Source organism: Festucalex cinctus, chromosome 6 (genome assembly GCF_051991245.1).
Source record: "Festucalex cinctus isolate MCC-2025b chromosome 6, RoL_Fcin_1.0, whole genome shotgun sequence".
Lineage (NCBI taxonomy): Eukaryota > Metazoa > Chordata > Actinopteri > Syngnathiformes > Syngnathidae > Festucalex > Festucalex cinctus.
The window spans coordinates 14,134,625-14,158,928 of record NC_135416.1 but is presented as its reverse complement, the minus strand read 5'-3'; the positions used below and the strand labels follow the sequence as shown (position 1 = coordinate 14,158,928).

The following is a 24,304-nucleotide window of genomic DNA, read 5'->3' as shown; positions in this document are numbered from 1 at the left end:
TCATCACTAGGAAGGAAACTCAGAATTACAAGTCCCGCTCCCAACTTCAAGCAGTCATCAACTGCACAGATATGCTCAGTCCCCTCAAAATGGAGGTAACTTCATATGAAATTGGAGTAAGTCCAAAATGGTAAAAGTAAATATGAACCCACTTGACTTAAAGCTCAAAGTCTACACTTCAATCACGTTTTATTTCAAATAATTTGTGGTGACCAGTATTGATTAGCGTGCACTGTATTTAAAAAACATAACGGGTTAACAAATTAGAAAACCAACATTACCTGCGCATTTTCAAAGTGCAGGATCAGAGCACAGCCCTCCAGATTTGTAAGCGATGGCGATATTCCACGCCACTCTCTCCATCAACATTGCAGAGGCAAGCTGCAGAAATGACCAATTAGGTGCGCGTGAGCGTATATATCTCAGAGCGGGAGATGAGATGCACAGCCACATCTCTGCAACTTGACATTCCTGACAGCCACTTGTGTGAACTTCCATCTGTGTGCTGTCCACGCACCAGCGCTTTCATGACAGAGTGGCGTCGGGCAGCAGTCACACACGTCGTCGTGAGGAATGTTATCTCAGGATTCTCAATATACATGTCTTGCTCACTGCCCCAAAATTGGGCATAATGAGCCATATATGTATAAACTACATCTTTGTTTCTTTCTATACACTAAGCATTCTTTCCAACATTAAACTGTGCACTGTTACTAAATAAAGGTTTATGTCACCTTGTCTAATCTGGGATTGACTAATCCCACGCCATTGCTGATCCAGCCAGACGGGCAGGGTCGGATAGAAACAGACCTGGACAGCATTTCTGTTGTGTAACGTTGTCTTGGCTACGGATGCTTCCTCTCCCGTCTTTCTGTGGCTGGACTGTGGTGGACTGTCGGGGCCATGTGCACCACCGTCATGGTTCTATCCACTTTGGCTCTCCTGCTGCGCCAGCGTTTCATCAGCAGAGTCAAAACGTGAGTTATTTCTCTGCCCTTTTATGTTATTCCTGGTTATTGGAGAATTGTACTTTTGCAGATTTTATATTGTTGTAGTAAATAGTGTTCAGTAGGTATGCCCAACTCCCAAAAATAAAACAAAATGAAATAAAAATTAGTTAATAACTAACTAAAAATCATTACAGTAATCATTACATTTCAGAAATGTCAGCATTTTTCTATGTCTTTTAAAATTATTTGGTTGGTTACTTGATCAGGTTTAGTTTGTCCCCGTTTTTCATTTCTTGTCTGTCTTGTTAAGTTTTTGTGGCCACCTGTTCTCATCACAGCCCGTTCCCTGATGTCTACTAATCAGCTCCAAGCAATTAGCAGGTTTCTTGCCGGATCATTGCAGGGAAGCAAGGAGGGAAGACTGTGGAACATTAGGTGTCTCCAAAAATGTTTACAAGTATTGACGTATTAAAAATACTCATTCTAAAGTTAAAAAACAAAAAAGATATGAAGTAACAAACCAGCACTGGGAGCAGATCAGCGTAACCAAGAACATGACATGATTAATGTATTAGAGAACAGAGTGCAAGCCAAACAACAAACCAACAAAGACTGAAATAATAAGACAAGCAAATTGATGAGGAACACCTGGACAAGACACGAGTGGCTGAGGGAGCTGATTAGTAGACACCTGGACATTGGACTGACGAGAACAGGCGGCCACAAAAACCTAACGAGACAGACAAGATATGAAAAAGGGACACAGGGAAAACATGACAAAATTAAATCCAATCAAAGCCAAATCAACAAAGACAGTTAATAAAACGAAGTGTGCGGTGGGCTCCATCTCCCCATGAACAGGAGAAACACTAAATGGATGCATGGAAAATATCTGCGATATTGGGATAATATACATGCTCATTCTAATAAATAAGATTATTGTAGAAACAGAAATGTAATTCCATCGTTCAATTTAAAAAGTGGAACTCCTATACAGTATTATATAAATTAACTGAACACATGGGAAAAGGCCGATTTCTAATTATTTTCTATGTTTAAAATCATTTGGACTGTTTATGTTTATGCGGGTGAGAGGTGGGATAAACCCTGGATTAGTCACCAGTCAGTTTATATGGTCAAAATTATAAGAAGAACCTGTAAATTTAACTCTGGTTTCATTTTTCAACACCGGACTTTTAGCCTTGTTGTGATCTGATGATGGTAGTGATAACTTGTGTGCACATGTTCTCATACATTAAAACTGAAAGTACTGCATCGTTAAAATTCATTCTATTAAAGAGATAAATGTGTGGTCTTTTTCGACCAATCAGATAGTGATATGTCATGTGACATTAAGGGAGGTACTGCAAGTTTGGTGAGCATCTCAAACCAGAGCTTGACATAGTGTCCACCCCATGAGTCATTTTCACATTACGATCACGCAGCCACAGTCTATCCAAGGTTCTTGAGCTCATTAGCGCCGTAAACATCGAAAGATCAATAAAGCAACATTCTCTCTCAAAGAATACTGACCTCATTTGACACTTGTCACCTCCGAAATCAATGAGAAAAAGGCTACAGACTTTGATCATAATTTAGAAAAGGAAGTCAACATCGATCATGTGGAGGTTCTTCTCAAGCCAAGGGCATCCATTTTAACTACAGCGACATCACACGCCTTCGAGGTCGTTCGATTAGGAATTCCAGCCAAATTTTCTGTGGAAAATCCATTTGTAAAGTAGCACAAAAACATTTGTTTTGAAATTAGGCCAACTTTACATCATGTAAATTTGATCTGACGTACACTACTGTCAAGCATCTGAATGGGATGAATGGACTTTTCAAAGTTAAAATTCCCGACAAGTGAGCAAAAATGGATCTGTATCAAATGTCCAGGATGATCTATCAGTTGGAACATTAGGCGGGAAACAAATGAAGAAACAAACATACCTATAGATGATTTCCTCTTTGACAGGGGTGAGGCCATGTGCAGAAAAAGCTCACTTAGTCAACTTCGTAATTTGTCACTCAAGGGAATCCAAAGTTTTATGGCATACTGTGACAGCCAAATGTGACAAATACGCAATTGAAATGCCAAGTTCATTATGTTGTTGTGCAGCGGCGGCACTGGCAGCCTGACACTTGGTTATGATGCCCTTTGAGGAAATTGTTTTAGATTACTGCCAAAACAAACATTTTGCATCCAGACGGATGTTTGGATTTCATACGTGCATTATTCCACGCCATTTTGGTTTTCATATGAATAAACCGTGGTTGTGCATCTGTTTGATATATAGCAACTGATAACAACAAAGAAAACATGTTTCAACATAAATGTAAGCAGCACCGTATTGATATTCAGCCAATCACAGCACTTTTTTTTTTCATGAGACGCCACAAACAAATGCTGGCTCACGCCTCTGCTGACACTCCTTCAGACTTCCAAGCCACATCTCGCTCATCACCCTCATCCCCTCCCGCCAACAACCATATTATCTCTTAATGCAATCCAACGCTAAGTAACCTAATGCACAGTTGTACCGCTGACCCGGTGACCTCTTCCATCAGCAGCTTGTGTTTATTCTCCTCACAGCTTTCCAAAAGACACCATTGAGAAGGCAGCAACTCATGTGCACATCAGCGAGGCTCAGATGTGACGTCATGCGGGTAAATAATAAAACCTTTCAGCATTTCAATCAATAAAGCTATGCTGATGAATAAGGAACCTTTCTGGCAGCAGAGCAGCATCTTTGTAAAGATTCACTTTTGCCATCTTTTTTTATACTGCATAAACTTTTAGAGCTTCAACTTTTAGAACACTTGTGAAGAAGGGTCACCTTCATTTTGTTGTTGTTGTTGTTGTTGTTTTTTTAAATTTATCAGAATCAAAATAACTCTAGAAACTCAAATTGGGTCAAAAAGGGACTGACTCAACATTTTGGGTTATTTAATTAACCCAAAAAGTTGGATCAAATTAAATTAATGACCCACAAAGCGACCCAATTTATGGATTGTTTTGTGGGTTATTCATTTCACACAACTTTAAATTGTATTATTTTTTTGGGTTCATTAAATTCAAAAGTTGGGTCAAATGACTAACTAACCCAAAAATTGGGTTGCTTTGTGGGTTACTAATTAAATTTTATCCATCTTTTTGGGTTTAAGTAATTCCTAAAGTTGGGTTGGTTATTCCTTCACTCATTTCAATTGCATGGGTTATTCAATTGACCCAAAATGTTGGGTCAAATGAATAACCCACAAAACAGCTGAACAAATTCATTTGCTGTGTGGGTTACGATTTAATTTGACCCAACTTTTTACATTAAATAACTCATAAAAGTTGGTTCAGTTCATTTTTTTTTTACCAAATGAAGAGTTGGGTTATTCAATCAACCCAAAAAGTTGGGTCACATGCATAAACCACAGAGAAGCATGAATAAACAAATAAACAAATGAATAAATACATATGTTGCTTTGTTGTTTATTAATTTAATTTGTTTAATAACTCAAGAAGAATATATATATATATACAAAAGTCTTTAATCACGTTTAGCAGCCCACTCTGCATTTCATATGCAAATTCAAATGTGTATTGTTTTTCAGCTTTCCTGCATTTGCTCTGGAATAGAATTTGCTGCAATGCCATCAGGCAATAGTTGCAAATATAGTGACTTTTCCACCTTAGTGGAGTTCTGCTACGCTGTACTAAGTGCCGATTACTATAATGACTAATCTTCAACTGAAAGTACGCACTGTACATGTCTAGGAACTAGATGATGTAATCCTCCAGATATCCCTCTGAGACCTCATCTTCGATTTGGAATCCATGTTTCAAGGCAGGCAATACAATGCTGCACTACATCACACAAAACACTGATGAAATAAAATAAAATAAAATAAAACGTTAACATTCATTTTGGTTGGAGTGATTATTGTGGGGATGTGGTGTGGTGTAAGCCGACACCTGGGAGATACACGGAAGAGATCCAGTTCGAGAATCAAGTAACACACAGGATGGCGTGTTTGACACTTCTGTGAGCAGCTCAGTGGCCAAGGCTGCCGTGTTAAGCCTGTTTTTTTTTCTGCGTTTTCTCTTGCAGTCATTAACGAGAAGTACGGTTAATAGAAGGAACCTCATGGCAAAGAAGGGGGGCAGCCTGCAGTCACCTGATGCATGTTTTCCTCAACACTGGAGAGATCTGCGAGAATGGAGCATCGAGAAGAGACAGGACCACAGAGTAAGACCAGCAGACCGGAACATCTCTTGTCCAGTGTCTTTTTTTTTTTTAACTATTCGAAGAAAGATGAAGGACATTGGGGGATTAATAATAATAATTAATAATATCAATTAGGTTTTCTTTGTGCTGACTTGTGGCCATGTTGCGAACAAACTTTGACCATGTAAATAGTATAACCAACACCTACATTCAGATGAAGGACACTCGTGGTAATTTGTGCTTCATTTTACATATGTCTAGGCTGCAGTCCGTTTCATTCATATTAAATATTCAATAATTTCAATGAAAAGGAGAATCTTAAAACTTTGAGATACAAAATTAATTATCTCCCTTAATGAACATGTTTATTAAAAGCCGCCTCCAGCAGTGTGGGAGTTATTAACTCTCCACATCTTAAATGAGTCGCTAAATAACTTTCCACTCCAGTGACTGACTGACAGCTTTAATGAGACATTTTCATTTATTAAACAGGAGTTGGTGTAGTGGTCCATTGGCCCGATTTCAAATCCCACTCATTGACGATGTGAATGTGAGTCTATGTGTCCTGCGAAGAGCGAAGGGTGTGATCTGCCTTTCAACCCCTTCAACAGCAAACTGTTGGACCCGAAAGAAACACGGGGCGCTGAAAGGCAAGCCATCAGGCTTCCGTTCTGTCTCCCTCTGTTGTTTTCATCTTTCTTTAGACGGGTTTTGACTGGAGGAATTTCACGACCTGCCATTGCAGTCCTGTCACACACATGCAGTATTCAAAAAGCGACAGTGTCACTTTTATTACAAATGCTAATGGACCTCATTCACTAATAAATAGAAGGAAAGTAGAAATGTTCTTCCTTTGTTCTATCTTAATCCTTGTATTTTCAAAAGGTTTGTACCATTGGAAAGCTTGCTGAACACAAAAAAACTGACAACATAAAAATGTCAATCATTTTTAATTAATTTCAAAGTTAATGTAGAGAATGCTGCACACAAAACATGAAGAGTAAAATAAATTAAGAGCCAAGAATGAACAAACACTGCAAGGACAAGAGTTGTTCAAATAAATAAGAAATAAAGCACAGCAAAGAGGCATTTATAGTCAATAAAATTCATGACATTAACATGGAAAGCGAGAGAATATTTTTTCTTTTTCATCATCTTTTGTCAACTATAAATTTCTGGAAATGTTGTTTGAGAGAAAACTGAAGCCTTAGATTAATCAGGAAATGCGAACAGCTCGATAGCTTGAACAGTAAGTACCACGTCTTTTTTAAGCGTACATGCAACATTGATAAATTTTTAGTTACGTTTTACACAATGTCCCAACTTCATTTAAATTAGTGTTAATATTATATTAGACGGTGTTTGATTGTGGTTAGCTTACCTAATGGCCATCGGGAGAATCCTTTGTACTCTTACAGTGGTAATGACCATGGTCAAATCTTTGTCTTCGTCTTGTAATGGCCACATTATAATTTAATTTGAGGCTTCAACAAGTTGAGTTGCTGCCCAGACAAACTCATCAGATCTATAGAACACAATAAGCTTGTCTTAATGCCATATTTTTGCAACTTTACGATCATTAAAACAATATAACTGACTATAACCCCTCGGGCAAGGAAACAGAAAGTGAGGTTCAGTTTTTCATTACCTTGGAAATGGTCAGTTTGCTATTAAAAAAAAAAAAAAAAAAAGTGGGTCTGCTGTAATAAATGATGAAAATTGTTAATTTTTCAGTTTGGTTAACTTATCTTCCAACCATGTTTCTCTCTTGTGCTTCAAGATGTGGGTATTACACATGCAAGCTGTCATCAGGTCTACAGAGAGAAAATTGGTGAGCTCACCCATGTTGCCTAAAAATGAACTACTGTTGATTGAAGAATACAAAATTTTGCATAAAAAAATCTATTCTTTGAGCTCTATAAACAAAACTTTGTAAAATAAGAATTCTAGTGCTTGGTGTAACTACTTTGCAGATGACCATAACCCTCATGAAATCTTCATATAACCAATAATGGGAGAGTGCATGTCTCCCCATCACCAGTACCATCTCTGCACCATGGATCGTGTTTTACTTATAGTTAAATATGGGCAGTGAAGTTAAAGTAACATCTCTTCTCCGTATTCCAGAACGCTTCACTTGAGAAATTTCCTCGCCGTGATTGTGGAAACAGTCCAGATGATGTGACAGCAAAAGCAAAGACAAACGGCATGGACAGGATTTGTGCTGGGCGGCCAATTGGAGGAGGCTGATTTAAGGATAATGTTAATTGACAATTTGTCAAGTTGATATCCTCATCTAACAGGTTTATAACTGCAAAATGTGGGTGATAATTGTCAGGTATTAATTAAACATGTTTTCGGTTGCATCGTATGGAGCGAAAAATGACTACAACTGACTACAACAAGCTCAACAACACATTCAGTAGCATCCTGCTGAATCACGACAATTATGCTCCAATGTACAGAACCTTTTCAGCAAATTCTCTTTTTCATCTTTTGTGAGCAGAGTCATTTCCTTAACTGACAAATGAGTCTTGTTGTTTTCTGCCACCTTCTGCTTGATTCCTTTTTGTTATTCTGGTTGTTTCCCTGGTATTCCAATGTGCACTCATTTCTCATTCCCCTGGACCTAAAAGGCAGCCGAGTTATTTCTGTAACAGACAAAAAGCACCTCTGTGATCTGTAATGGGACTGACTGTTATGCATCCACTCTATTAAAAACTCTATTATGGCAAATGTCTGTGTGCCATTGCGTACCAAGTCCCAGTGCACTGCTGGCCGAAGCCGAGGGAGCTAATGTGGCTGATGTTTCCCCAGGAACATCGCCTCTGCCAAGCATGCACTCTAATCATGCACTGTGTAATCAAGGCGATACTAAACATGAATATCTGCAGGTCCACGTCTCGCTGTCGCCTCCCCGTACTGATGAGCCTGTCGGACTCAAATTACAAGGTGAAAGCAGGACTTTTGTGCATTTGGTACGGTGACGGTAATGAGGACGGTCTTCCTGCGAACACTGGCAGAGCACAGGAGTTAATCTAATGATGGGAGAGACCCATGATGCTTAATGGCCTCCGAGAGAGCGACTCGGGGTGATTGGGAGAGATGGCGGCTTCAATGCAGAGCCCTTTCGTTCTATCTGACTCCTGTATTGCAGACTTAATTTATCATCTCTCCACCAGACTTGAAGACTCCGAGTGAGGACTGGAAGGCATTAAAGCGACATCAATGATTTTATTGTCTCTTGAGAGGCTAAAGATAGTCAGAGCTGTTGACTGTTAAGAAAGGATAAGCGTTTTGTCATTGATTCACCACTGTGACGCAGACTTATAGTTCCTGTCATTAATCATCATTTACAAACGCTGGATGTGCTCATGTTGCTGAAAAGTCAGGTCAGATGAATGGTGATGTCATTAACAACAATTTGGAATTTATTTATTTATTCATTTTATTTTTTTAAATCATTCTTTGGACTTTTTATTATAATAACACAGAAGGCTTTTGTACAAAAGTACAGTAATGCTCTATTGCTCTATATCAGGGGTCAGCAACCTTTGCTGTTAAATTTTAGGACAAATGAACAAAAAATCTGTCTGCAACCGCAAAACTTTTGAACATTGTGCTGAACAAAACAGTGTGTTAATGTTAGCGTAATCAACTGAGGGCCCAAGAGCTGTACCATAACATAAAAATATGCAGCATCCAAGACATTTAGATTCATTTTCTTCTACCTTTTTTGGGATTATTCTGAAAAACATTAGTTGAAAAAAAAACAAAAAAAACAAAACAAAAAAACACCAACTTCTGTTTTACTGAGTAATGTACATATATATATATATATATATATATATACACACACACACACACACACATTTGAGAGTCTGGACTTATTTTTTTTTTGCTTCAGAGTTGAGTCTGTAATAGGCTACTTCTTTTACTCAAGTGTTGTTTTTTAAAAACACATATCTCTATGTCTACAGAGTGCAAGCATGTTTTGCTGCCACTCTTGCTCTCGCCTACTACATTAAATGTAACATGTGTTGGGGTGATCAGTGACCATCCAGCAGGTAGATAAATCATAGCCAGCATAGCCAACATGATTACCTGTCCTCTTTCCTTCACAGAGCCAGATTAATTTTTATTGGCGTCTATGTCTATGACCTTTAACCAAGCCTGACACAGGTGATTTTTCTCGTGTCATAGTGTTGCTTAGCAACTTGTGAAGAAGCAGCACACCTCACTAGATGTCAGTTCAGTCAGCATCAAAGCGTTAGCATATCATGTGTTTTGCTTTTCCTGTTGGCGTTTCTCCTGAAAGGATGACAAGAAGAGAAGAAATATCCTCGGAAGGTACTTTGAATACGTGGAATCACAGACCAAGTATAAAAGACTAGGGTTATTTGTCTAGCATTAGAACTTTATTCTCTTTGTGATAGTTGGAGATCATCTCCAGTAGTTATGCGGATGATTGAGGTAAAAAAAAATTCTGTTTAGTCTAGTTTAGCACTGTTGCTATGAGGGATGTAACGATAAGGGCAATATCGTGATATCGTGATATTAAGTCAGGTTGATTTCCATTTGTGCAATTCTAGCACCCGCTAGTGGCTAGTTCATTAGTGCAATTTAATTTTCTTTAAGGATGTTTTGGCCTTCTATGTTTAAAATCTATGCTAATTGTCAGATGAAGGAGAACCTAACTTGCTTGTGAATCGATCAATGTGTGCTTGCATTAGCAAGTAATTGCCTCAATATTGTTATTAGAGATTGATTTTAGGATGAGCTCTTTTTTCTTTTTTTTTACAATCTTGTGATCTTTTTTAAATATTGCCCCCCCACAATATCGTGATAATTATCGTATTGTGACCTTCATATCGTGATAATATCGTATCATGATGTTTGGATATCATTACATCCCATAGTATTATTTGAATATATCTGTATTTATAGACCAGGATGTTGCCGATCTCTGTGAAATGTGGACTTTTTTGCAAATAGCGGCTACCCATGGCTTGACGTTTCAACTTTGTTTTTGTTTTATTGATGACCAAAAAAGGACACTGCATTTGATCTTTTTGAATGATATTTATGTAAATCCGTATTTTTTTTACAAGACAGAGGACTGAGTGACGATGAAAAATGCTACATTAGCTTGTCAGGTTAGCCACCGATTGTATAGCTGCCATTTGCTTGTCACTTGCACTCTAAACTGTAGTTTAAGTGTTATGTTTAGACAGAAAAAGTACAATGGTAGGCTAAAATGTCTCATAAAGTTCCCTGCTATATTACATCTTAAATATTGACTCAATCATCATATATTGTAAATTGGAATTTAAAAAACAACAACAACAACAAAAAAAAAACCTTAGTTGGAAGGTAGCAGCCTAGGCATAATACAAAAGAAGTGTGCATTTGATTTTTTTTTTCATTATATTTTAGCTAGGCACAACAATTTATTTCCCAATGTGGAGGAAGAGGAAGTGCTTATTAAATAAAGGCTAGCAGCTCACTTTTATTAGAAATTGCCATGGGTCTTGTATCATTATCGTCAGACAGAAGTCCAGAGAGAGCCTGACAATGGCTTTGATGCTGTGAAAGTGAAAACTTCAAAGGGTTACACAAGAAAGCGTAGCTGTCGAGGTATAGAACTATGCAGGTTGGAGAAAAGCAAGTGATGAAAACCGTGTGTGCACAACACAGAAATAGTGTACATCCATCCATGTTCTATCAACACTGGAGAAAATTGAACTCGATAAGAATTTTAGGCCGCCCTCTGCCGCAATAACATTTCTCTGTGCAACAGTGATTCGCAATCTCGGTTGTGAGGACCTCGAAAACCAACCGTCACACAACATCGGATCTGGAGACGCACTTTAAATGCATGGTAGGAGACAACCATACGTATTTTGGATTTTACTCTTATCTCTTTAGTTTTACTCTACTGGTTTCAGAAAACAATCCTCAGAATTGCCTTTGTGGCACAGCATGACTCCAATTTGTTCGCATTGCGAAAATGTTAAAGCTGTATTGCCATTTACTTGAGAAACATTTTGTGCATATCTTCTGTGTATGTGTGGCTGAAGAAAAAGCAGTGGTCAGTGTATTTTTTATGTCCACTTTTAGCTTTATAGTTATTACACAGTTGATGAGCGCGATCTTCATCATAATCATCATCCACCCTGCTGAAGCAAGCGGCGGCCCCATGCAGTGCAACCGAGACTCTGATAAGACGCCATTCGCCACCGCCGGTTTGGAGCAACAGAAATAGTCTCGCAAAGACATCCACATGTGACCGCCTACACACAGTCTGCTGGTTAAAAGGGTACGCTTTGCCAAGGTGGCTGTAGTGCTTTTTGGAGAGGAAATGAGAACACAGCAAGGTGTGCCTTGCAAAGACTTGACATGTTTGTTCTCCTCTCTCAGGCCCACTTCAGGAAATGAGCAGCGGCATCTATCCGAATAGGTCACGCCCAGAATCATGAGGTGAGACGCTATACTTGACACTGTAATGGTGGTGATGAGCAAATGGTGAACACACAAACACAAGCATGATTGTCATTTCCATAAATAAGTGAATCGATTGATAGATTTTGTGTCTATTTCAGGGGTCTGCAAACTGCGGCTCTGGAACAACATGTGGCTCTTTAGTCCCTGTCCTGTTGCTTCATGTATGTGGAGCGCTTAAAATAAATAAATAAATAAATAAATAAATAAATAAATAAACAAATAAATAGGGAGAAATTAATATATTTTTTTTACATATTTTAAATTTTTAGATAAAATATTCTTCAAATTAATTATTTAGATAAAAAAAAAAATAGTTAAATATTCAAAAAAGACTCCAAATTTGTATTTGTAAGTTGTCAGAAAAAGAGACGACAGTTAAAGTTGTTGTTGTTTTTTAAATTCCTAAACATGTTGAAAAAGTGATCATAAAAAAAAGGAAGAGGAAAAGCAGAAAATTGTCATACAATATACACAAAATTGCCAAAAAAAGTAAAATAAAATAAAAAATCTAATTAAAAAACAGCAGAATAAAATATATATATATATATATATATTAAATGTCCAAAAACAAAAGAAGAAAGGCAGAAAATTACCATAAAATGTCTTTGGAATTCGTCACCCCTAAAAAAAAAAAAAAAAAAAAAAAAAAAAAAAAAAAAAAAGGTCAGAAAATGATTTTAACACAGAAAAGAAATCATTCAAAAACTAACTATAAAATGTCCAAAAACAAAAGAAGAAATCTTGAAAATTACCATAATTACACAAAGTTGCCAATAGTCACATTTTATTTTAAAAAAGGCAGAAAGGAAAACTTTAACAACTATAAAATATCCAAAAACAAAAGAAGAAATCCACAAAATTACCATAAAATCACCACAAAAATGAAGAAAAAAAAAAGAAAATTGATATTAAAAAGGCAGAAACAAATGTCAAAAACTAACCATGAAAGAAGAAAGAAGAGTAGAAAATGACCAAGATACATTATGTTCATAAAATTGCGAGGAATGTCAGAAATTTGACAGGAAGACAGAAAATTCTAAAAATGTATGAAGAACTAAGCCTAAAAAATTACGCACACCAAAAAAATCCAAAAACGGAAGATGAAAAGTAGAAGAAAAATGAATCTAGTCGACTAACAGTAACACGTTTCGTTCATCATAATATTCAAAGCTTTACCACATATTGCACATTACAGTTTTTTGTGTGTTTCACACAGTGTACACCACCAAGCCAATGACACACGCAAGCTGAAAATAAGATGGGCGAGGGCACTCAACACGAAGACAGGGACCTTAAGTGAGCAATTTATCCTCCAATATGCAGCCGCTGACAATTTTGCCTGGGGCTATCGTCTCAAAATCATATGAACCGGGGTTGCGTTTTGATTGGCCATCTGAATTTCTGCCTTCCAGCCTTTTCTGTGGCCTACCAGTTGCTCAATGTGCAACGGCCATAACTACGAAGAAAACGCCTGACCTCGTCTGATCTTGGCAGCCAACTATTGAGTACCCATCTGCGTATTATCCATAAGTTTGAAGGCAGGAAGACAGGTTGTTTATATGTGCCTGACAACTGGATGGCGACCAGTCCAGGGTGCACAGCACATCTCACCCAAAAATAATTACAAAAAAGATCCTAATGAGCACTATAAAAGTTATAAAAAGTGAACAGTGAATGTTCAACATTGCTTTAGGGCATATTTTTTGTTATTTTCTAAACTAATAATGCATGAATCTTAAGGACAAAATGCACATGCTGTGGTGTGCGGATTTGTCTTGCTGGGGTTATTAACTCATTTGCTCCCAATAATGTATGAATACGTTTTTTTTTTTAATGTTCTAAGTGTCCCAAAGACGTATTTATACGTTTTGTTGTTGTTGTTGTTTTTTTATGCTAGAGCATACAGAAGGCTTTGATGCAGCTTCTCAACTGCAAAGAATGGTTGCAGAAATGGTAGTTATTACACAAACGGCCAGCTGGTGGCAGCAGAGCAAAGGAGATCAACCAGGGCCATCTAGAAAAAAAAGCTAAATTACTTACAATTTTGAATAGATTTGTGAAAACTGATGAAACTTAGCTCTCTTCTAATGCTAATTGTTGCAAAACGGAAACAGATAGAAACATACTTTTTTTCCTGATGAAAGAAGAGACTTTAATCTTTCTTTTGATAGGTTCCATGCTTTTATAGCAATGGAACACAATATTCTGTGGGCCTTGCAAAATCATTCAAAATCCAGTAAAACAGTCGGGAGCGAACGGGATTGCTTCTGTGAAAATGGCTGGGAGTGAATGAGTTAATTGATTAACAAATTCCTCAGATTTTCCCTCAGATGCCTATTGGCTGCAACATGCATGATCGTCCAAGCCAGTGTTGCAATTCAAGAGTTCGAAGGACTCGATCTAATAGACCCGGGCAACTTGGCTATTTTGCAAGAGTGCACATTGCTTTCTATGGCACATATCAATGCCGGCACGCTAATACAGCTGCCTCTGTTTGATTCCTCCACTTTACGCTTCATCAACCCCGCTATTAGATTGGCTGTGACCCAATAAACCAATGTAATACGTAACAATGAGTGATAACCCAGAAGAGTTTTACAGAGTCGACACATGGGCTTGCCTCCTGTCGACTCCTCTTGGCCTCACGTCAGTTTTAATGACTCTATAACGGCAGGCAGAATGTAAAAGAGTTGGAAAGAAAAAGAAAGAAAGAAAGAAAGAAAGAAAGAAAGAAAGAAAGAAAGAAAGAAAGAAAGAAAGAAAGAAAGAAAGAAAGAAAGAAAGATTGGACAAAACATGCCGAAGATATTAGAAATTAAATTTGACATTCGCTGTGACATTTTGTGGTTTGACTGATAGCTTATGAAGAGATTCTCAATAAGGTGTTATTGAAAATTACAATGGCGAAAGTAAACGGGTTTAAAGGGCATACAAATTACAACTTTCAGCTTCCCTCCATCTCCAACAGTTTGTAATTGTACTAATTGCACCTATTATTCATGCAGGCGAATGGTTCATGTTGCGTGTTGTGTTGGGGCGAGGACAAAAGGCAGCATTAGATAGTCAGAAAGAAAGTGAAAGGTGGAAAGAACAACTCCAACGATGGCAAGCAGGGAAGGACAAAAAAAGGCAAAAGTTTGAAAAAGTTTGGAAAAGTAGTGGAGGGTGTAAAAAAACCCTGAATACATTTAAGCTAACTATAAGCGCTTGTTCAACAGGTAGTGTACTCTAATGACATGAATGGATTTAAACTAAATCATCCGAGTTTCTGTTTTTCTGGGTATGTTTTTTTTCTCTCCAATGTTTCTCATGTCTATTATGATGTTTGACATAAAACTTAGGTAGGCTTGATCATTAGTTTCACATGTGAGTCTAATTAACAGATGTGCTTGAATATCGTGACATGACGACGACGATATATTGTGGCAGTTTTAATATTGTGATATCACGATATTGCCATTATTGTTACATCCCTAATGTTTATTGGTTCAGTTTGCTCTCTATATTGTAAATTGATTAATGGGAAAAATGGAGGAAAATAATAATTGAAGAGCACCACATCAGCCCCAAAAGACACCGGCCCACCAGTCACCTGCCCTGTCTGACAGATGGCCAGTCCAGCCCTGGAGGTGAGTGAGGAAGTGATGTCCAAAAATCTCAACTGTTTGAGCGTGGACCTGTGATTTCAATGTGATCGTGTGATCATGTTCATCTGGGATAAGAATAAAATCATCTAGTGCCTTACTAGATCCAGCTCAGGTCCCCCATTGAAATTGTTTAGTAAAAAAAAAGTTTTGTGTTAAGATGCAGTTTTTGTATGCCTTTGATGTAGCCTTTTTTAATTTATTTATTTATTGAACATATAAACAGATGAACAGCAGAGATAAGAAAAAAAAAAACAACAACAATCAAAAGAGAAGAAAATCCCAATTGTATTTGAGCCTAGCATTTTTGTCCTCTGTAGTGTATTGTTGATGACTTGGGAATAATTAACAGTTCACCACTTGCAATCACTTCACCTTGGGGTTATGTAATTGCTTTCTTACACTGTCCAGGTAAGAGACAAGTCGGTGCTGCATATCCTCCTGACTACCAGGAATTCAAATTTGTCCTCTGTAGTGGACCTTTTTAAACCCGAATATCTCCCACCCAGTGCATACAATTGAATTAACTTTTGTGCTCTATAGAGGACATTCAGAGCTTTCCAATGATAAAAAATGTGTAGGGGTGGGGCTTTGCTACCTTTGATTGCATCATGAAAGAAAATGGCTTCCCTCAGTGCAAGCACTTTTTAGGGAAGAGGAAAAGTAAGTGTACCGTATAACACTTGTTATTGAACAAATTTAGGCTTTAAATGTTGTTAGCATATTTTCTATAAGACTCTTAAGAACACATTAAAGTATTATTTGAATTATTTTAACTGTATTTGAGCCTAGCATTTAAGTTTTAAAAAATGTCCTCCGTAGTGGACACATCATAGCTTAAAAATACCTTTAAAAAATAAAATAAAAAATAAAATAAATATTCTACAGTATTCCAGTTACTTCACAAAGATTGGGGAATATAAAAATAAACATGATTGGACATTATTATTTTTTTTCCCCCCTGGTTGTCAGGAGGATATGACTGATTCGAGCCTCAACATAGTCACGGTGTCTTCCATCAAGAGTCGTCATTCAACAAGACCTGTCTTGGTCACTTCTTTTTGTTTGTTTGTTTGTTTGTTTTTTAAATATAATCAGGCATGTGTTTGTTAGAGGTGAAAAGCTTTGTACAGTATGCGGTGCTGTCCATGGAGTAAACCGCTTCAGTGAACATATGGTGTTTTCCTTTTTTTTTTTTTTTTTTTTTCTTTTTTAAACATCTTTATCATATATTTGAGTAGCTTTCCACAGGTGGTGGGGCTGTGGCCCTTGAAAGTTCTGTCACCAAACTTGCAAAGTGTTTGGAATGGACAGCAGGCAATTAAACGGTGATGGAGGATGTCGGTGATGTGTGGCGGAGTCAAGACCTGGTGGGATTTGTAGTATAGGTCATTTGGAGGAGTTTGAAGACGACTTGGAAAAATCATTGGGAGGCAATTAAGGAGAATGAGAGTCAACTGACAGCAGTAATGACCTACTAGAGCTCGTCCTGGACGTTGTTAGGCACCCCGTACAAGACTCTGTTGCTGTAGTCCAGATGAGGAGAGATCAGGGCATGGATGATGATCTTGACGACAGAAAACCTCATGTGGCCCTTGAGCCCAAACTTTCCCTAGCTTAACTTCTTCTTCTTCGGGAAACTGCTTCTTACAGGTCAGTCTAGGTCAGGACTGTACATATTCCATTTGGCAGGTCAGGAACATCAACCTACATTGGACATTTCCTGTTCTTCAACACCCCCCCACCCTTCATTGAAAGAAATACTGAAATCTCAAATACCGAACTAAAAAACAAGCTGTTGAAGCTCTTGTCCCACCAAAAATGACTGACAGAAAATGGTTTATTATCTAGTATATTGTCACCCGAAGGGAGCCACTCAATATAAATTGAGGTGAAACAAAGTGGCAATAGAGGTCAAACATTTACCTCCATCCAATCAGGCACAGTCGCAGTGAAAAAGACAAAAATCGCTTTCCCTTATCTGTGCAGGCAAAGAAAAATGAGGAGTTTGATAAGGTGTTTTGTTGACAGAAGCAGGATAGGAATGGTGGAGGTTGCCGCTGATGACATGTCAGAGGCAACTAGGCTAAACTAAGCCAATAACTGAGAGATGGAGCTGTCAGAGCGTATTACAAAATAGCAGCTTAGTAGCAGTTATTCTTTCTGACACTCATCAGAACACAATGAAAAAAGATGAAGTATATGTCACTCAAGCTAAGACAACATGTGGAGATGAATATTGTAGCCCATATTCCATCTTTATATGCACGTAGTTCTGCTGCCCTCTGTTGTATGCTTTCATGTAATAATAAAAGAAATTGGTGAGGTTGCAAAGCTTACAACCGGCTGTTAATCGTTACAAATGTAATATATTTGATAAGAAATGTTATTTTAAGAAAGACAATTGGAAACCTGAATATTTCATGACTATGGTAAAGGGATAGTTTGGCATGGTTTTATTTAATATAAATCAAACATTTACAAAATACATCAAATAGCTTGTGTTGCCAAAGTGAAACAAACACATTTTAAAATCGTAAACAAGATATATCCTCTGTCGGAATTTCTTAAAAAAAAAAAAAAAAAATCGATTTAATTAATATTAATAGTCAAATCAAGTCATCTTTATTTATATAGCACTTTTGAACAGCCTTGTCACAAAGCGCTTTACAAAAACACAACAAAACTAACATAACATTAACAGATTAACAGCAATACAATACAATACAATACAATACAATCACAACAAATCAACATTCTTCCATTCTTACAACATAAGCTTTCATGTTTGAAGCTGTTATAGATGAAAGAGGACAGTATTTGGACGATATGTACTGCTGTGAAGACCCCCCCCCCCCCTTTTTTTTTTTTATCGGTCAGTTCCTTAGACCCCAATATAATATTTGGCAGAGGCATTTTTTGTTAAATTACAGTTACAATTCTTTAATTTTATTTTTTATTTTTAAACAAGTTTCCTCCTGTAAACATCATTAAGCATAATTTATATTAAGGCAAGTTGTAAAACATCTGAAGTCCTCATGTTTATGTTTAACACATTTATAACATCAGAAATCATGATGTTCTCTATCCATTGATATATTCAGATCAGTGAATAAAACGCAGTTCCACCGGCCAATCCAGGCGGTAATGCGCCAGAAGAAGAAGAAGAAGAAGAAGAAGAAGAAGAAGAAGAAGAAGAAGAAGAAGAAGGACGAAGCCAGAGGGCCGCCATATTACGTTGCCATTGTTACTGACAACTTCTGGAAAAACACAAGTTAGTAGTGCGTTGTTGTTGTTGTTTTTTTTTTTTTTACGCTAGGATCAACGTATGGAGTAATGCAAGCCTCTAATTGAGCGAACTTCGGTTTGCATCACCATTCAGAGTTTGTTATACGGTATCATATGTCGTGACTAAACAGCGGTTAGGTTTAGGTTTACATTTCGCAGAGATTTTTTTTTTTACTTCCCGGATGGGCTACGCTTTTTATTTATTTGTTGATGGTTATGACAATATGATGCAGACAAATCTACGAGTATCAGTCAGAGATGTACATCGACAAAGAAAATTTAAAATGTAGCGCATCCACGGGACGTATGTGTACAACCGTATGCCACACACGGTCATTTGCGCTGCTGAGACAGAAAATGTAAAAATATCGCAGAGAAATCAATGTATTTATGTTAGACGCGCCTGGCGAGTGGCAACGCAAGATGGCTGCCGGTGGCTTCACTTCTGGATACGGCGGGGCATATATCCATATAGCTATACATCCGTGATCTTATTATTACAACTAGCGCACGTTGGCTATGGCTAACGTTAGGAAGATTACTCGCTTGTATGTTATGATTTAACGTTTTTCAACGTCCTCATGCATTAAGCACTTTTTTTCAAGTCAAGGCACCATGTCTCAGAATAAAAGATTGTCCAGCTCCTCACAGAGTAAAGTAAGTCGTTTCCCTCGTATTTGTAATATTCTCAAATTATTTAGCAAGAGAACGTGAAATTACCCTCGTCATTACGATCTTTGACTTCCATTTTATGTGTGTAAAATTTAAAAGATCGATTCATTCACATTTCTGGAAATGTTGCTTGGGTATTATAATGCATGTATTGTGAATGCTTTTTCAAGAAATTTCTTAAAACTAGGACACGTGTTCTTCGTCATCAGTAGTAGTGTTGAGAGTAGCAAGGTGAATAACAGAAAACGGTGGGACCTTTCAAATTAAATCAATCATGCTCATTTTATAGTTCATTTTAACTTGCAGAAACTAAGCAGCACTCAGGGTGAGGATGAAGATGCAACGTTCACTCAGCCATCTACATCACAGGTCCAGAGAAGCCTTGAGAAGCTCTTGCCTTCCCAGGTTGACCAGAAGGTATGCACACAAATAGCTAAAGGTGACGGGAATTTTCGGTTTCACACAAGTTGCTCTCTGTTTTTCCAGACAGCTGAAGTGGTACAGTACATCCTGGTAAAAAATCAAAAGAAGATACCCATACGGCGAGCAGGTAATAAGCAATCAACACACTGAATACATGTGAGACATAACTCTGTTAACTTTGCTCCACACCTTTAATTCAGCTTTTAGTCCACTCCTGCGTTCAATGCCAGCCAACAGTTTTCTGTAGCGCTTGTCCTAATTTGGGCCAGCTGAAAAGATGCGGTATACACTGTGGACTTGTCTCACCACCTTTTGACAATAGAGTCTTCAATGAAACAAAGTTGTTTTTGGAATGTGGTGGGAAGTCGTAAGTACTGATAGACAAGCCACGCAAGCACAGGGAGAACATTCCTACAAACATAGGAATGCCTGAGCTCAACTGAACCTCACCTGTGAAGCAGATTTGCTAGCCACATATGTATTTGTGTGTGCTAACCACGAGGTTATTCACAGTGCTACCTCTTGAACAGATTCCAACACAAGTTTTTCTCGACCAAGTAACGGAAAGCAATACAAAAATAAAAATGTATCTTCTTGTCACACACTAAATTTTGTAGCATGAATTTGAATCTACACAGTAAATTTTCAGTCTAAGAGTAAAATATTAAGAAAAGAAAAAAAAAAAACACTCAACTGTTCAGGAACAATCACAGAACCTCCAGGTTGCGAGACAGCCAAACTAACCACTGAGTCATGCCACTCCTACTTGGTGTCAATATATTACAGGTGTCAGGTGGAAACCTCGTATAACTCATTTTTTATTTTTTGTCTGGGACACATCAGCAATATGTTAGCTAACTAAGTCTAGCATAGCTCAAATGGTAGAGTGGCTGTATTCCATGCTGATGTTTGTGGGATCGTTCCCCGACCCTTGAGTGTTTTGTTGTTGCTGGTGTTGTTGTTTTTATGTATTTTACTCTCTTCTAAATGTAAAAGTTTACTCTGTTTAGAGTGGCACCGACTATAGTCAGCTGGCACGAGCGATATACTAAAACTCAGCAGGAGCTGCATGGCTCAGGGAGCAGATTGGCAGTCTCCCAAGCTGAAGGTCATGAGTTCGTTCCTCACACCTTGAGTGACTTTTCTTCTCTTTTTCCAATTCTTTATTGTACTCTCTTCTAAGTGTAAATATTACTCGAAAACTGAGTCTATTTGGTCCCACTCTAAATAGAGTCCAATTTACAGAATTTACTGTGTAGTGTCTTACTTAAATTCTGTGACAATTCTGTGTTTTGGTTTCAGACTTGGTGAAGCACGTATTCAAAGAATACAGAAGCGTCTACCCTGAGATCATGAAGAGAGTGGAACGCACGTTTGATCAGGTTGTCTCTTCTGTGAGCTCCACCGGAAACTATAGCTGAAACTAAATACTGTATTACTATTGCGTTATAAATGCGCTAAGAATGACTTTTTGCATTGTTTTAATAAAATACTGTCAATGTTTTTTCTTTTTCCTTAAATATATTAACTCTTTTACTGCCACACGTTATCAAAATGTTATCATTCACGTCATCCTTGAAAACATTCTATTTCATCAAATTTTGTCATGTTTCATTGTAATTTGGCAGCCCATTGAAGATGAAATACAATGCTGCCATCTGGTGGCCGTAGTTAGTGAGTGTTTTCGATTCTACAACCCATTGATCAGGCAGCGCTGCACTTAGATGTTGCACTGCCCATTGATTAAAACCCCCCCCCAAAAAAAACGTAGTTGACGTCATTTACCGTTTATGGCGGCATACATCGTGATTTTATTCATCGTGATTAAACGTTTTTGGCAGTCAAAGATTTAAACTGAACTGAGGAGCTTTTCATTGGGTCCAAGTAAAGTAATAAAGTAACAAAAAAATGTTATGTATAGTATCAGGAGCTAGTTACTATTACCAACATGCATTTTATTTACTTTTTTTATGTATCCCCTGTTCAGGTTTTTGGCCTTAAATTGATTAAAATAGACACAAGGAATCAATTGTACATCCTCACCAATAAACTGGAGGCGACAGCTGACGCCCCGTCGTTCAGGTAAGTCTTCCACATATGGCTTCTTTTTTTTTTTTTGAAAGCCTTCAATCTGATCTGACTGACATGGTCACCGCAGCCCTGCTGACCCGAAGACGGGACTGCTCTTTGTCATCCTGAGTGTCATCTTCATGAAACAGGGTGTGGCCAAAGAAGGTGAGCCGCCACGTCTCTGCCATGTCTGTGATTGAATCCGACTGAATCGGTCGTCCTGTTTGCGCCCGCAGGCATGATATGGAACATCCTCGGGAAGCTCTGTGTTAATCCTGCGTAAGATTTTCATTTGTTTATTTTTTTCCAATGGCGCTTGACTTCCTTCCTCTTGGTGATGACACATTATGCTTGCAGAAAGAAACATGAGGTGTTTGGCGACGTGAAGAAGTTGGTCACAGATGAGTTTGTGCGTCAAAGGTAACAACTGTGCTCGCAATGGCAGTCTGGGTACATGATATAGTTTGCCGATAAAGGGCATCGAACGTTCACTTCTTCCACAATTTTGCAATACGACCATCCTTCTTGTCCAATTAAGAGTACCAAATCAATTTGTTGTTCTTCAAACAGGGCCGTCTTTATTCTGGGGAGGAGAAATAATATAAATAAAATAAAATGGTGAAACTGCCTATGTAGCCACTTTGTGGACAACATGAACATAACACAAAAAGATGTGAGCAAATTTTCAATTTTGTATGGAGTATTGAAAAAGGCCTTTTTCATGCGTTGTTGGAACTGACAACGGGAATGCATAATGATTTTAGTGCGATTTGAATACAAAATTAATACTTTCTTATAGCTTCGCACAATCAGGATTTTTGGGCCCATTCAGAGTTTAAAAAAAAAGAAAAGAAAAAAAGATAGCTGATCCGATCAGAAGATGGTGCAATTTGTCTAGTTAAATAACTTGTTTATTCATAGAAAAAAATGTAACAAAAAAAGGCTTTACACAATCAAGAATTTTGGGGTCAATCAGCGAAAAAAAAAAAAAATGCCCAAACTGTAAGTATGGACGTGGGGAAATAACAATGGAATAAGTTGAGATCATTTCTGAATAATTGGGAAAGTTTTCCATCCTGCACAAGTTTTTAGTTTTTACCAACACGGTTATCTTGTGAAATTGATGCGTTTCTAACTACTATGTGCTGATTTTTATAAACGTTCTGCACACGATTTATTGATTTTGACATCATTGAAATTATTTGTTGCAAAAATATTTGAAATATCTTTGTAATAAAGCATCGTTGCGCTTTATTCAGCATTTTCCCATTATTTTCATTCATTTTCTGTTAATCTGCGTTTCCATGCTGGTGTGTTCAGAGCCGGCTTCTGTAAGACCATCGATTCTGGTTTATACCACACCACACAGCAACATGGAGGAACGTGCACATGCAGGCATGAAGTCATCATGCGTCTGTACGCACGCACCCACTCCACACACTTTATTTTATGTATTTATTTTAATAATAGTCGTATGATCGCCACCGAGCAGCAAGTGTTGGCATCTCACAAAAAAGTATATACAATCATGAACGCTTAAGCTAGTTGATGCATTTTATTGTTTGTGTGTACTCAGGTACTTGGAGTACGCACCCATCCCCCACACAGACCCACCGGAACACAACATTCTGTGGGGTCCGCGGGCTAATGCGGAAGTTTCCAAGGCCAAAATCCTTGAATTTGTGGCAGAAGTAAGTATCAAAACTGAGGGCAGGGATGCGGTCATGTCATTTGTCAGTTATGGGTTAAGGACTTCACATATGGGCTTTCTTCCAGTATGCTCATCAACATCTGATTAGTTCTGATTTGGAAACACTTTTTGTCCTTAGGAAATACTGCAGTTTGTTATGCAAGGACCGAAGTTTTATTTTTACCCCAACTCAAGTTCTTTTGAAATCCGTCACAATTATCAGACAGCGTAAAGTTTTAGTTAACCTAATGGTTTGCCCCAACCACACACACACATTCCCGTGAATATGTATTACCAAAGATTTTAATTATTGTCTCATTAACTGAAAATTGTGGTAAAGTCATTCCAAAACCATATATATTGCTCTGAATATTCAAGTGTTGGGGTAAAAATGGTATGAAAATGGCACAAAAGTCTTTTTGTGGTTTGATGTGCAACTGCTACTTTGTGTTTGTCAGCTTCATGAAGAGGATCCACAGAACTGGAGAAATCAATTCGCAGAGGCTCACAGTCAGGCAAGCTCGAGCAGCCAAAGATGATTTCTCGTTTTATAACTTTTTATTTGTTTTTCTAAGCTTGAATGTTTGTTCTTACAATGTTGACATGTCTTAGCTCATCTCTTTTAAACTTCAAATACTGAACACTTGAACAGTGTACCCCTGTTTGTGATGTTTTTCTTTTACAACCTGTAAGTTCCTCTTGTTGGTAAAATAAAACGTTTTTTTACATTAGGCATTTTTATTGGTGAAAAGAAAGATAATGAAAATTAACATGCATGGTTAAATTGTGTCAATATTGTATCGTTCAGCTAAAAGCTGCCAATACACCAAGTGAAAGAAATTCAAA

The 24,304-nt window shown here is 37.7% G+C and overlaps 2 protein-coding genes and 1 long non-coding RNA gene across 5 annotated transcripts; all 3 read left to right on the top strand.

The window, feature by feature from the left end:
- The first annotated feature begins 785 nt into the window (after positions 1-785).
- On the top strand, positions 786-7,903 carry LOC144020685 (uncharacterized). Of its 3 annotated transcripts, XM_077524402.1 has the most exons (5): positions 790-977; positions 3,544-3,617; positions 5,051-5,188; positions 6,948-6,998; positions 7,295-7,903. In XM_077524402.1, the coding sequence occupies exons 2-5, from the start codon at positions 3,579-3,581 to the stop codon at positions 7,415-7,417; spliced, it is 351 nt and encodes a 116-aa protein (XP_077380528.1). In that variant the 5' UTR covers positions 790-977; positions 3,544-3,578; the 3' UTR covers positions 7,418-7,903. The 3 variants fall into 3 exon arrangements, 2 of the variants coding, with proteins under 2 accessions (XP_077380527.1, XP_077380528.1); XM_077524401.1 differs by lacking the exon at positions 3,544-3,617 and having other exon boundaries at positions 786-977; XR_013283942.1 differs by lacking the exon at positions 6,948-6,998 and having other exon boundaries at positions 792-977.
- A 2,653-nt stretch (positions 7,904-10,556) lies between these two features.
- LOC144021327 (uncharacterized) lies at positions 10,557-12,166 on the top strand. Its single transcript, XR_013284105.1, has 4 exons — positions 10,557-11,048; positions 11,288-11,486; positions 11,588-11,647; positions 11,770-12,166. It is a non-coding gene; the product is annotated as an uncharacterized LOC144021327 (long non-coding RNA).
- Positions 12,167-18,589: 6,423 nt separating this feature from the next.
- ndnl2 (necdin-like 2) lies at positions 18,590-24,186 on the top strand. Its single transcript, XM_077524324.1, has 10 exons — positions 18,590-19,260; positions 19,582-19,692; positions 19,762-19,825; positions 21,001-21,080; positions 21,686-21,780; positions 21,857-21,933; positions 22,005-22,047; positions 22,126-22,188; positions 23,345-23,459; positions 23,917-24,186. Exons 1-10 carry the CDS (start codon positions 19,219-19,221, stop codon positions 23,995-23,997), a joined length of 771 nt encoding a protein of 256 aa, XP_077380450.1. The 5' UTR covers positions 18,590-19,218; the 3' UTR covers positions 23,998-24,186.
- Positions 24,187-24,304: the final 118 nt, after the last annotated feature.